This window comes from Oryzias latipes, chromosome 13, assembly GCF_053564925.1.
Source record: "Oryzias latipes strain Hd-rR chromosome 13, Olatipes_Hd-rR_3.1".
NCBI classification, from domain to species: domain Eukaryota; kingdom Metazoa; phylum Chordata; class Actinopteri; order Beloniformes; family Adrianichthyidae; genus Oryzias; species Oryzias latipes.
Genome location: NC_136249.1, coordinates 6,445,249 through 6,458,322, shown reverse-complemented (window position 1 = coordinate 6,458,322; position 13,074 = coordinate 6,445,249). Strand labels below are relative to the sequence as shown.

The 13,074-nt window shown below is 36.6% G+C and overlaps 1 protein-coding gene across 4 annotated transcripts in view; it reads left to right on the top strand.

The window, feature by feature from the left end:
- The window catches only part of LOC101157876 (CMP-N-acetylneuraminate-beta-galactosamide-alpha-2,3-sialyltransferase 4), a 43,859-nt gene that overhangs the window by 18,852 nt on the left and 11,933 nt on the right, over positions 1-13,074 (top strand). The window contains exons 2-5 of one of the 4 annotated variants that reach the window (XM_078929472.1): positions 5,072-5,191; positions 7,797-7,863; positions 11,526-11,607; positions 11,690-11,764. In XM_078929472.1, the coding sequence (XP_078785598.1) occupies positions 7,848-7,863; positions 11,526-11,607; positions 11,690-11,764 (173 nt within the window). In that variant the 5' untranslated portion in view covers positions 5,072-5,191; positions 7,797-7,847. Of the gene's footprint in view, positions 1-5,071; positions 5,192-7,556; positions 7,696-7,796; positions 7,864-9,997; positions 10,139-11,525; positions 11,608-11,689; positions 11,765-13,074 lie in introns of those variants that run through there. The other 3 variants (XM_023961429.2, XM_023961432.2, XM_023961430.2) reach the window with 3 other exon arrangements.

The following is a 13,074-nucleotide window of genomic DNA, read 5'->3' as shown; positions in this document are numbered from 1 at the left end:
GACCATGGCCCCTAGGAAAAACCAGGACTACGAAGACCTTAAAAAGTCTCTTGATGATATCCAAGATACATTGTATCCCTTTATGGAACAAGTGAATGCTAAGCAAACTCCGCTCTCAGTGCTAATGGAAGAATTCCTGAGGCTCCGCACTAAAAACGAACAACGAAAAAAACGGGTCGACATGGAGAAAAGACTGGACGATGTAGAACAACAAGTAAGGATAATTAATGTCATTCTCACTGGATTACCGATCAAACCTTGGGCAAAGCTAAATGCAGCTGGAGCTAGCATTGCTTATGCTAATAGCGCTAGCAGTCCCTCTCAAACGGAGAGCGGTGGAAAGTCTGTGGAACACCAAGTGGAATCATTTCTCACGTCTAAAGGGATTTCCCTGGATCTCAATACCATCGAGACCTGCCACCTGCTCCCCAGGAGACAGGAAACGGATAAACCAGCGATCCTCATCAGGTTTGTGAATCAAAAACACAAGCTATCTCTGATGAATCAGCGTAAAAATCTGAAAGGATCGGCTGCTTATCTGAACGACCATCTGACCAGAAGGAATGCTGAAATCTCAAAACATGCCAGGCTTCTCAGGAAGCGTTAGCAGATTGAGAAAACTTGGGTTAAAGGCTGCAGGATTTACGTCAAACCGCTCGGTCCACCGGACCGGTCCAAGGTTCAGGTTGTGAACACCATGAAGGACTTTGAGAAGTGTTTGATCACGGTTGTCTGAAACAACTTGCAGTAATAAATCAAAGAGCCAAATAATTTCGTGAAATATTACGCCTGGATACAACACTTTCTCCATAAGTCTGAAGTGACCTCATCATGAGCAGAGAGTTCTGAACTGCAGACAAGTTGACCTCAACTCGGCGCCGCTGATATCAGCTGAAGAAGGATATGGACCTTGATCTAATGTCTGTAGATATAACATCGAAGAGAACTATAAACTCTGTTTAAACCCAGAAGATCGGCTGTTAATCAGCAGAAGAAGAAATGCCAACCTTGGTCATTCGACAAAATATGGACCCTTTTTATTTTACTTCACAGCATTACTTTATCAAAAAAAAAATTAAAATACAAAAAAAATAATAAAACAAATGATGAATCAATTATTAAAAATGGTTAAATTGATTGACTTTTAATGATATTACTTCACTTGCTCCAAAAAATTGATAAGCTGATTCATGAATTTTTCCTAATGTAACATAATTTTGCACATATTATTAACTTTTGATACTTGACCGAATTTTGCTATGAAAATTTCTGAAACAGTGTTATGTCTATTTTCCTGATATAGTATTATTTTTAATCATATCAATGACTTTTAGAAGTAACATATTCTGCATATATTTTGGATACTTCATTGCCATGTTGAATCCTAAAAGTTTTTTTTTTTTTAAATAATTTAAGTAATTCATCTTTGTCATGTGCTTTATTGATATTTCAAGATTTTTAATTCTGTCTGATAAAAGCTAGGAACCGAATAATGATAAATCATGTAATAAAATAGTTACAGTAGAACAGGGGTGGGATTATATAAGTTCGCTTCCTTCCACTCCCTTTCAAGCAATATTTAATTTTATGTCTAATTATTCTAAGTTTAATTAGTTATTGTATGAATGTATAACTGATGATTGTAATGTTTTTGTGTATTATTCCTATTTGATTGCTTGAAATAAACCATTTCAAATAAAAAACAATATATGCCATAAATAATATTTCTAATTTGCCTGAAGCAGATTTCATTAGAAATCTATTCTTTGTGCACAGTTAAGCAAAGATGGCCTTATTTCTGTCTGTGTGCCAAAGTAAACTTAGGTCCCGACATAATTGGTGATCTCTTATATCTGTGGATCTATGTTAGTGGGAAGGGGGACAGGTGTTGTCATTAAAACAAATGTTTGCATAGGAGTGTAGCACAAAAGTCCTTTTTTTTTTTACTGTTACTCTCGATGATAAAACAAATATTTAAGGAAAGTCAGTCATGAAATATGTAGTTAGCTCAAATACTATTTTAATAGTATACATCATGTAGAGGCCTTAGTTAAAACACAGATCATTATGACTAAAGCAAGTATTGGTCAATTTTCCTATCCAGCTACTTCCTTCCCCATTTTTTGAGAAAAAAAAAAAAAAAAAAAAGATCGAGCTGCTCAGGCTACCGGAATGCCGAAAAGCAACAGAGGAACGTTGCACGGAAACAAAAAACACAGTTGCAACAGAAGTATTTAGCATGAAAAAAGAGGGCTGACAAAATAACAGGCTCAGGTTTTAACAGTAAGATCAGGCTGATTTTAGGAGGAAATGGAATTGAATCCAAGCAGGTTAGTTAAAGACCCACTCTGATAAAAATCTGTTTTTTGGTGTTTTTTTAACACGTTCTCGTGGCATTTTTCTGATGATGGAGGAAATCTATTAAGAAAATTAAAATTGCATTTCAGAGCATTTCTTATTTAATTTGTTGTAAATCAGGAGCAGTCGAAAAATTCTATTTTAAAAAGAGTGTATTTATTACAAAGTTAGGCAGGCCAGAAGTATGGAGTCCCAAACTGTTCATAATTAAATAAATAAATATGACCTTATGCAATAACACAATCAACCAATAAATCTCTCATGATGAATATATAAAAAGATCATGAAATTGTGAAAATCCTGCACAGATTTTAAATTAGCCATTATATTAATACATATTATTCATTTTGCTTTAAAAAATACCTGTTCATTATTTCAAAACAGCATTTTAGAATATTCATTTTTAATCATGTTGACTATTTTTTATAATTCTATGGCTTTTTTCAGAAGCTCGCATTTGAAAATCGATATTTTACAAAGTAGCTTTGCTTTTATTTCACATTGCAGTTTTAGGTGTTGAGGGGTGTGCATTGCTCCTTCACGTTCACTGAAGCAACTTTGATCAATGTAGTAAGGGTGCTGCTGCTTGCGTAGCCAATCACAAAACTGTCTCCGCCATGTGTGGTTTGATTGACAGATAGACTTATTCTGCTGAAAAACCTCTTAATAAATAGGTCATCCTGAAAAACAGCAACGTGAAATAAAAACAAAGCTACTTTGGAAAATATTGATTTTGAAATCTGAGTTTTTGAAAAAAGACAGAATTATAATAATATTCAACATGATTAACATGATCAATTTCATGATCTTTTTATAAATTTATGAGAGATTTATTGGTTGATTGTGTAATTGCATAAGGTAATATAAATATTTTTTTAATTATGAACAATTTGGGACTCCATACATAAGCTCCCTGCTCTGCTTCATTCTGATGCTTCCACTTATAGACAAATAGATCCATGAATGTCTTTATTTTCCTCATCAGAACTGTATGGCTGGATAGCTCCAACATTCCTCAACATTTTTGTTCCAAAAGTAATTTGAGGTTGGGGTTGTGAAGGTCTGTAAAGTTAGAGGGAGAGAGTGTAAACAGAAAACTCTCAGTACCCATACCCCCTCCCTATGTAGGGAGGGGGTATAGGGAGGGGGTATGGAGTGCCTCTACGCCAACGGGGAGGTGAATTTCTAAAGAACTGCTGCCGGGCTGCAGAAAAACGACACAGGTTTATTATTATTTGAGCTAAAAAGCACATAATCATAACTAAAAGATGATTGGAGTGGGATTTTAATAACAGCAGCTAGCTGTAAAACACTTAGTTGAAGCAAAGTAACAAGACACAAGAACAACCCAAAAGAACACAAATCAAACTCAGGACGTTCACTAAGACAAAAAGCAGGGTGTGTACCACAATAACAAAAACACCTTTACTAAACAGACTAAGCTAAAACAACAAAACCAGACGATCCTTAGGAATCACTTACTCACAGGAGTTTTTTGTCTGAAACAATGGAGCAAATGTGAATTTATTTGAATAAACAAAGAAACACTGCCTTTAATTAAGCTGTTGGTTGGTTGATCTGGATCTTTGGATCAGAGCTCGAACTCGACAGTCATTTAAACATTTAAGCGCACATGGTCCCAGAATGTCCTTTGAATCTGATACATAAATATAAAGTAAATCTGTGTGTGCAGTAATGAAAGACAGTCTCTGATATGCATGTTCTGCAGTGAACCTACTTTATTTTGAAAAAAGTCTGTGAAAAAGTCTCTGATTGGTTTCGTCACTTAATAGAAGACCAAAAGATCTGGGACTCTTTCACAGTCACTTCACTCTTTGCCAGTAATACATGCACGCTCATTAGATTGACCTGCTTGTGTGTTTGACTTTATTCCTCACTCTCTACAGTATCTTAATCCTTCCTACCCATAATGTTCTACCCATAATCCCAGCTACTTTCCAAATTCTTCTGACCAATCTACACGCGTTCCCTCCACTCTGCCAGGGGGCAACGTGTTTGATCTCTTTTTACAGTCACTAGTTCCTAACCCATCCTAGCTACCTGGTTGTGACTGCGTCTGGTTAAAAGATCCAGAAAGAGTCCTGTCTGTTTCCTAATCGCACAGGTTTGCGTCTCCACCTCTCAATCACACATTTTTCTCCCATTTATGTCTGTAGACCTGAGCAGACTTTTCCTGGCTGGGAAGTGTGGGTGAAAACTGCCAGTAAAAACACTTGTAGAGTAATTTAACTGCAGTAGCGGGAGTAACGTGGACCACAGAAATGAAGCAGAGATCCAAAAGTGTCTGTATGATGAAGGCAGGAGTGGATTCCACAAAAATCTGAGACCAGTTTGTTTCTACTCTTAGAATAAATGGCGTATACTTAGGCGCTTTACAGTAACAGACCCATTCACCTAGTCACACACACATTCACACACACATTCACACACTGGTGGCAGCTCATGGGGCTGCTGGAGCCTATCCCGACCACTCATCTGCGAGGGCAGGGGGCATCCTGGACAGGGCGCCAGTAGTGACCATTTAAACAGTGATGAAAGTCTTCCGGGAATTCCCGGAAATCCGGGTTTTTGAGCAAACCGAACGTACTTTCCGGGAAATAAAGACCTGATCTCTACGGACAAATCGCTTTCCGGATTAAAAAATGGTCTGAAATCAGCTAATTTTAGCTTTATTTTCTATATTTCTCCGCAGATCGCTTCCTCTATGGTCGTGGCCATCTCTCGTCTTCCCGGCCTAATTGACCAATGACGGGACGTTTTAGTTGCTTTCGGATGCGTCGACGGGTCTGATTGGCTCTGTCTGCACCACGTGGTCAGTGTGACTCGCTTCCCTAGAGACCAAAACTGGCGGACCCACGCTAAACTTTCACAAACACATCTGAAGAGTTTGCGATCAAATTTGTGTTAAAATAATGGCAGGCATCGTCATTATTGAGCGTGGTCACGACCTCAGTTGTGAGAAGACGATAAAAAACAAATTGAAGTGGTCTTGGCTGGAAAAAAAAAAAATATTTTTAAGGTAGTGCAGGTCAAATACTTTTTTGTGTAAAATAATCTCAAAACCACATTTTGAAATAATTTCAATTTTAGTTTTGAGTTTCAGTTTTTATTTTGAATACATTTCTCTATCTAATTTATTTGTATTTCCTAATTACCACGATTTAGTTCAGTATAGTTGACGTTAATTATAAGTATTTGATGGTTTGGACCCGCACTCCCTTAAAAAATAATGTTTACAATGTTTAGTTTAGTTTGTATGTTTGTTTTGATATTTCCCAGATTACTTAGTATTGGTGTTAAAGAATTGATGTATTATGTTATAGAATTATAGTTTAAAGCAGATCCCATATTTTGATGTAATTATAGTTTGAGAAAACAGTGCAAGTGGATGTTGTACATCAGTCATTTCTAAAGCAGAAATAATGTATAAATAACTGAGGTATTTTCATAGAATATCATAGTTACTGGTGTTCTTTTTGCCATTTGGGGCTTTGATGTTACTATATTTTAGCAATTGTATGTTTTGCAGCTTTAAGGAAAAGCGTAGATTGTAGGATTGTGTTACTTTGAGCAATTTTCCAAATTCTTTTTTAGGACCAGCAAGTCCTTAATGGAGAGTCAAACTAGGGGTTTGAATGACAAATCATGATGCTCCAATTAGTCTTAGTTTCTTGATAAAGAAGTGAATAACTAGCTGCCAGAATGCACCACAATGCATCTAAGACCACGTATTTTTCCAAAATTTCGCTCTGTGCCCGCCATATCGCTCAAAGAAAAGTTCAGGGATTTTTTCCTTGCCTGACTTTCATCACTGTTAAACTATGAAGCATGTTTTTTGGACGGTGGGAGGAAGCAAGAGAAAACCCACACATGCACGGGGAGAACATGCAAACCCCAAACAGGAAGGTCCCCCATTGGTGTTCTGCTCCAGGTCCCCCTTTCCTCAAGAGCGCTAACCACTGCGCCACCGTGCATCATGGAAGTTGTGTTCTAGAAATAACAATAGGAAAAATCAGCAAAGTAGTCATCTTTATTTGTTTGAATTATTGTAGATGCTTTAGGGATGTAAAACCCCAACACTTTATCCACTTTTTTCAGACAGAAATTAAGGTTTTCACACTTTAATCTCTTTTGTTTAAACTCTCAGAGTTCCAACATCTATTGAAGAACGAGTCTAGCATTACTGAATGAAAACAAAGATCTGCTCACGATCTAAGATTGATGTCGATTTGGCAAACACAACACATTGTGTATAGGAGATCGGACACGGAGCTGAGTCAAATTGGTCCACAACCAATCAAGATGAAGAACTGTACTGTTAAAAAAAAAGAAAACACGGAAAATTGCTTAAGAAAAAAATCTGCAGAGCTGCGAAAGGTGAAGTGCTACATAGAACGGAACCACTATAAGTGCCTTTTTCCATAGCTGTCTTTTTTTTGTAAATGCTTTAAGATAAAAAAGGGTTAACTCGGACCTTAGTTTTCTTTTCAAAGCTTTTCTTTTTTTTCCCCCACAGAAAAATTGTTGAAAAGCCAGAGGTGGAGGCCATATTGGTTGCTTTCAACTGGATTAAATTCAGGGATTAAGTGTTTTGAGCTGATTTTTCTGCCCTGAACAGAACACACACACACACATTTTTTCATTACTGGGTCACTTTGAGCTCTCTGAGCTGATAGGGACTTTAGAAGAAGAGGGTCATTGGGATTTGTCTGAAGTGGTAAATTGCACCAAAATTAGTTTAAATTTCCATACTGTGGGCATAAAACAGGTTTTTAGAAATGCCCAGAAACCATTGCATCTCATTATGGAGTTAGGGAGACATTCCTCAGGAAAAAATTAAACTTCCAGTGAAGAACTTGTTCAGTTACATCAACCATAAAAACAGGAAATTATTCTAATTAACATCAACAATGTCTTTATGACTGCAAAGGAGGGGGAGGGAAGAAGTTACTGTGAATGTCCCATGGGATTTTTTGCTTTGATTGCTTCCAGTCTTGTTTTGCGGTGGTTTCCTGACTAATTTTTTAACCATTGCAATGTGTGACAAAGCTCCCCCAGATACACAATTACTGGTAGCTGTATAGCAGTACACCCCTAACATCACTACAGCTTACGTAGTCTTGTTGCCACCCAGCCCACTCTCCTATTAGATTGTTCTCAGTTCTTAACGTTGGATTCTTCTATCTGTCAACATGTCTTCCTGTTCTATCTCACACACCTGACTCAGGTCCTAGTCTAATAATGATTTCAGTCAGGTGTGTCAGAGGCAGAGAATCATGGAAGTCATACAGAGCAGAGCTGGAGGATGTTGCAAATGTAAATAAATGTAGAAAAAAAAGCAAACACGGATGAAGATATGGCTTTTATACGTCACTAATTTATTTTCATTTCTTTCTTTTTTTTTTTTTTTATTGCAGGCTAAAGCCATCGGCCTTTATATCTGATGACTGAGGAAACATTCTTTGGAAATGTTGCAGGGAAAAGGTAAAAATGGATTTCCAGAATAAGTATTTATTCCTTTATCCTTGGTGGGTGACCGTTTGGATATTTTGGCCTCCTTTGTGTTTCTGTGTTGTGAGATCGTTCATTAAAACCAGACTTTTGACTCTAGATGAAGTTTGGAAGCCAAGTAAATGAGAATAGTCTGCAAAGAACCCGTGAGAAAAGGGAGATTAGTCATTGTTATAGGGGAGAAATGCACTTTATTCTATCTAATTGGAAAAAAAAAATAAAGAAAACCCCATTGCAATAAAAGACAACAAGAAGTGTATATATATATATATATATATATATATATATATATATATATATATATAATTATATTTTTACTCTTTAAAGTTTAGAATTCACAAACTATGGTGCAAGGCAAAAACTCGCTTTGAATTTTGTTTTATTACCAAATGAATTGAACCAGACTGGTCCCTTCAAGACTTCCTCTTTCTTTTTTTTTATATTTACAATTAAAAATATTTTTTTCCAGAAAATATGTAGCTGCAAGTTCTAAATTTTTTTCTCCAGTAACCCAGATTAAGAAAATGCACAAATGTATTTAAATTTATATTTAGCCATTAACTGGAGCCAAAAATTTTATGAATAGGTTGAATATTTACCTTTCAGTAATTTTTCTTTCTTTTTGTTTGTCATGTGACGCTACTATAATACCTTATGAAAAATAACAGAGGACATTACAATCTTGAAAAAAGAAGAAATCACTTTGATTATTCTGTGAATTCCTTTGCCATTTCATTTTTTATGAAAGTTTGTTTTTAAACAAGGGAAAAAGCACCCAGTTTCATATCCTGTTCAGGATGAAAATGTGCTGCTAGCTTTAAGAGCAGGATGTTTTTGCATCACTTTTGCTTTGTGAAACATATAACCTCCATTTATTTTATGGTGCACGTGCAGTTGGGTCTTGTCAGGCTTTCTTATGTGAGATCTTTTCTTTTCACACTAAGAACTTTGATCATGTGGTTGAAGTTTAAAGACAGAGGTTAGATATAAAACATCCAAAAAATTAGAATTGTTACAAGTTTTTTTTCTTTCTTTTTATGTTTTGTGTCTCAGTGGTGGGATGATACAATGACTTTATTTGATATGGGGCTTGCCTCCTTTTGTACACATCCTCAGGTTTGCAGTGTGTTTAAAGGTCAACTTTTGACGCTCGTCATTTTGTAACATGCAGCCGTGAAGGCGTTCACTTGTGTTTGAAGTGATGGGACAGTTCTACTTAAAGCAGAAACAGGCATGTTGTGATAAAAGCAAAAAAAAATAAATCAAATTTGGGCCACCTCAAGAAGGATAAACTTAAGAGGAGGGCTGAGCAGTTTTTGCATGTTTAGGGTGACCTAAAGGGTTGCATCTAAACCCACAGTTCAGTTACTTGCTGTTTGTCATTGAACATGATGAGCTTCAATTCCCCCCCCCTCCGCTGTCTCAAAGTTTGTCAGCTGTATGCGTTTGCATGAGGGATTTTTTTTTTTTTTTTTTCCGTCTTCAATTTCTGTGTGTGACGTTTTGATTCAGCTAGAAGATTTTATTAGGCTTTTGGTTCCTCATGCAAGGCAAGGCAAGTTTATTTGTATAGCACAATTCGTACACAAAGTAATTCAAGGTGCTTCACAAAACAGAAAAATGCATTAAAATCACAATACATCATAGAAATAATCAACGTAAAATTTACTTTAAAAGAAAAGAAAAAATTTGAAAATTGATTTAAAAATAAAGGAAGGAAAGGAAAGAAAAGTGCAGATAGGACCTTTCAGTCATATACACGGCTAAACAGAAATGTTTTAAGTCTAGATTTGAACATGAGCACAGAAGAGGCCTGTCTTACGCCTTCAGGGAGGCTGTTCCAGATTTTAGCTGCAGAATATTGAAACGCTGATTCCCCTTGTTTAGTTCTGACTCTGAGCATCAACAGGAGGCCGGTCCCTGAGGTCCTCAGAGTACGAGATGGTTCATATGGCACTAACATGTCAGAGATGTACTTTGGTGAGCGGCCATGGAGAGACTTGTACACAAGCAGAGCTGCTTTGAAGTCTATTCTTTGAGGTACAGGGAGCCAGTGCAGAGACCTGAGCACAGGACTAATGTGATCATACTTCCTGGTTCTGGTCAGGACTCGAGCAGCAGCATTCTGGATGTACTGAAGCTGTTTTACAGCTCGTTTGGAGAGGCCGGTGAGCAGGCCGTTACAGTAGTCTAACCTACTGGAGACAAATGCAGTGTTTCAGGATCACACAGAGCTCATGTCTCACCTGTGAGTAAGAACAGCTTCTCTGGATTTGATCGCTGTAAATCTTAAAGGGCTGAGGAAACTGGGAGATGTTAAAAAAAAAACAAAAGTAAGGTTTAATATTTTTAATTTCGCGTTTTGGGTTGCTTTTTCCTGGGTGTTTGTTTTCCCCCCTACCTCTGCTTTTTTTGTGGGAAAAGATCTTAAGAATTTGTACTATGTATCTCTAAACAGTTGAATGCATTTTTTACATTTTTATATTTCATTTTAAACCTACTTAAGACAGTTTTTTCTTTTTAGTTTGAACCTTTTTTGTTCAGTACACAATTCAAATTAAATTTTAGTTCTCAATTGACCATTTAATTTCCAATCGTCATGCAATTTGGCTGCAGTTTGCATTATCAAATTGAGAATTAATTACCAATTTAAATTATGGATAAAAGGAACTTCCCTATTTTAGAATATCTAAACAAAATTGCAATGAAAGTGTAAATTTTTTTTATCTCCCCTTAGTATAAGATAGAAAGATTTCCTTTTCTACTCGAATGAGATGAGGAATTAAAAGAAATATTGTTTTCCTTCTACAATATAATGTAAAATGTCATTAAAAAAATTTGGTTGTGCTGAAAATTTTCTAAATACTGTTTGACACCTTTTACTTTCAGTTTAGTCAACGCCATTTCAAAAGCTACACCAGGAGGAGGACAAATGAAGGGCAGAATCATTCCTTTAATACATTTAGGGAGTATTTTTCTTTGCCTCGTGTGTCTCTGGCAGCTTAAAAAACAAAGTTTAGTCCATTTAAAAAAAAAAAATTCTTTTTTCTTTGTATGGGTCAAACCTAAGCAACTTAACCTCCCTTTTTTTTCTCTCCCTCCCAACTCTTTACTTAACCTTTTCTTGGCATTTTAACAGCCGTGCAAATAAGCAAAAATGGGAGCCATATGGCAGGTAGAGGGCTGTTTGCATGAATGAATCAAGAAATGCCCCCAATGAGGAGACATAATTCAATCCTTTGTTTTAATTTTCTCTTTCTACCTTGTTGTGTCCAACAACTGAGTAAACAGATGAGAGCTGATGGCCTTTTGTGATGGACAGGTTTTACTATCACAATAAAGGGTTATATAACTTTAGATAACCAGGGTGTATTTTACTTTAAACCCCTTTTTGTTTATTTATTACATTTTATGTTTTTTATATATGTACACACACACTTTTGACATGAGGGGGGATGTAAGTGGGGGGGGGGGGGGGGGGGTAGAAGGGGAGGAAGTTGAGGGATGCTAATTCATCCTTTTTTAAAGAGAACTTCTCACTATTGTGCACAGAAAATGGCTTTAGGATTTGAAGTAAATGCACAATGTATTTCTGGACTAAAAGATCAAACCAAATCTACTTGTTTCCTCTTCAGTATGGTGCCTTAGGCTTCTGCCAATTCCTTTACTGATCATCATCCTTGCTGCGTACAACTCCTCTTATGGCGTGCTTGGACGGTAATTGGCACACACATTACTTTATTCAGAGGATTACATTACTACATACATTTTGGTAACTTTTTTTGGCAATGTCTTTCAGCTATGGTATTGTTAGCCAGTCTTGGAACACTACTAAAATGGAATGCAATGGCAAGTGGGAGAGCCTCAACTTAAAGTAAGTAACATCAATATATATTTTATTTTATTACATTTAAAAACATGTCACTTATGTTAGTTTCTTTGTACCAATCATAAATTAATATTACAATAAATATAATCAAGTATGTAAAAAAAAAAAATTCACCTTTATCTCAACAGTGGCAGATTTCATCTGATGATGATGATGTCAAAATCTAAAAGCCTGTCATTTTCTAGAGTTCATCAGAAATTTGTCTGAGTAGTGGGAGGGACTACTGGGGCAAAGCAAGCCCCCTTTCCCATCACCCAAAGCTGAAAGCTCTCTATACACAGTCTCCTGCTAGCTTACAACCCCAACCTAACATTACTGTTAAACGTTACTGTGCAACAAAATGGCGAGCAGTCTTGGAGCAGTGCAACCATAAAGTTTTGAGTCAGATACCAGCTCAGACGTACATGTCTTTGTCTGCATCAGAATGTATTGTCTTCTTTACAAATAAGCTATTTTTTTTCCGTGTCTGTCCCTGATTTACAGTTGGAATGCAATATTCAGAAATTCAATTTTAAGCTTAATTTTCTTTGTCCTCCATCCAAAAATGCCACATGTCTAAAAACATCCTTTTCTTTAGAGGGGCTGTTTAAGGCTTTGGTGGTTCGTTTGTTTGATGCTAAAATTCTGCTCTCTGTATTTAAAAAGCTTTGATGGAATTTGGCTTTACGATACAAAATGTTAGTTTAATATCAACTTTGTGCACTTTGTTCTCATAAAGACATACAAATCCCAACAAGGTTTGCTTTAATTCTGTCCAAGGACGGTTGTCCTTTTATTTGTGGACCTGGTAGTTCCACCTCGTGAAAATGAGGATTTATAGACCCTCTTAACAAAATGTTTTCTCTGGTTGCTGGTGTTGACTGTGAAAGCCTTTAAAGGGGATTTCATTAGCATTTCTCATTCCAGATTTCTGGCGCCGTGCTTGTGCAAAGATCTGAGGAGAGTACTGTTGTGGTCGTACGTCCTGGTTTTAGTCGGGAGCTCAAACCTGGTTCACAGGGTTGAAGCTTGACTGACTTAATGCGGTGGGGGTTACGAGCATCGGAAACTGTCGCTCTCATTTGTAAATGTTTGATGGACTTCAAAAATGTTAGCTTTGTTTTTTTTTCCAGAGTAGGCCTTTTCTGGAATCTAACATCTTGTTGTTATTGCCGTTTCCATTTACTTGTTGTGATCAGAGGCAGCACTGCGTGCAGATTTCATTCTTTTAGACTTTTTTTTGTTTGTTTTTTACATGTTTGAAAGGAAAGTAGTAAAACTCCTAAGACCTTGACGGACTGATCAAACAGGATGTG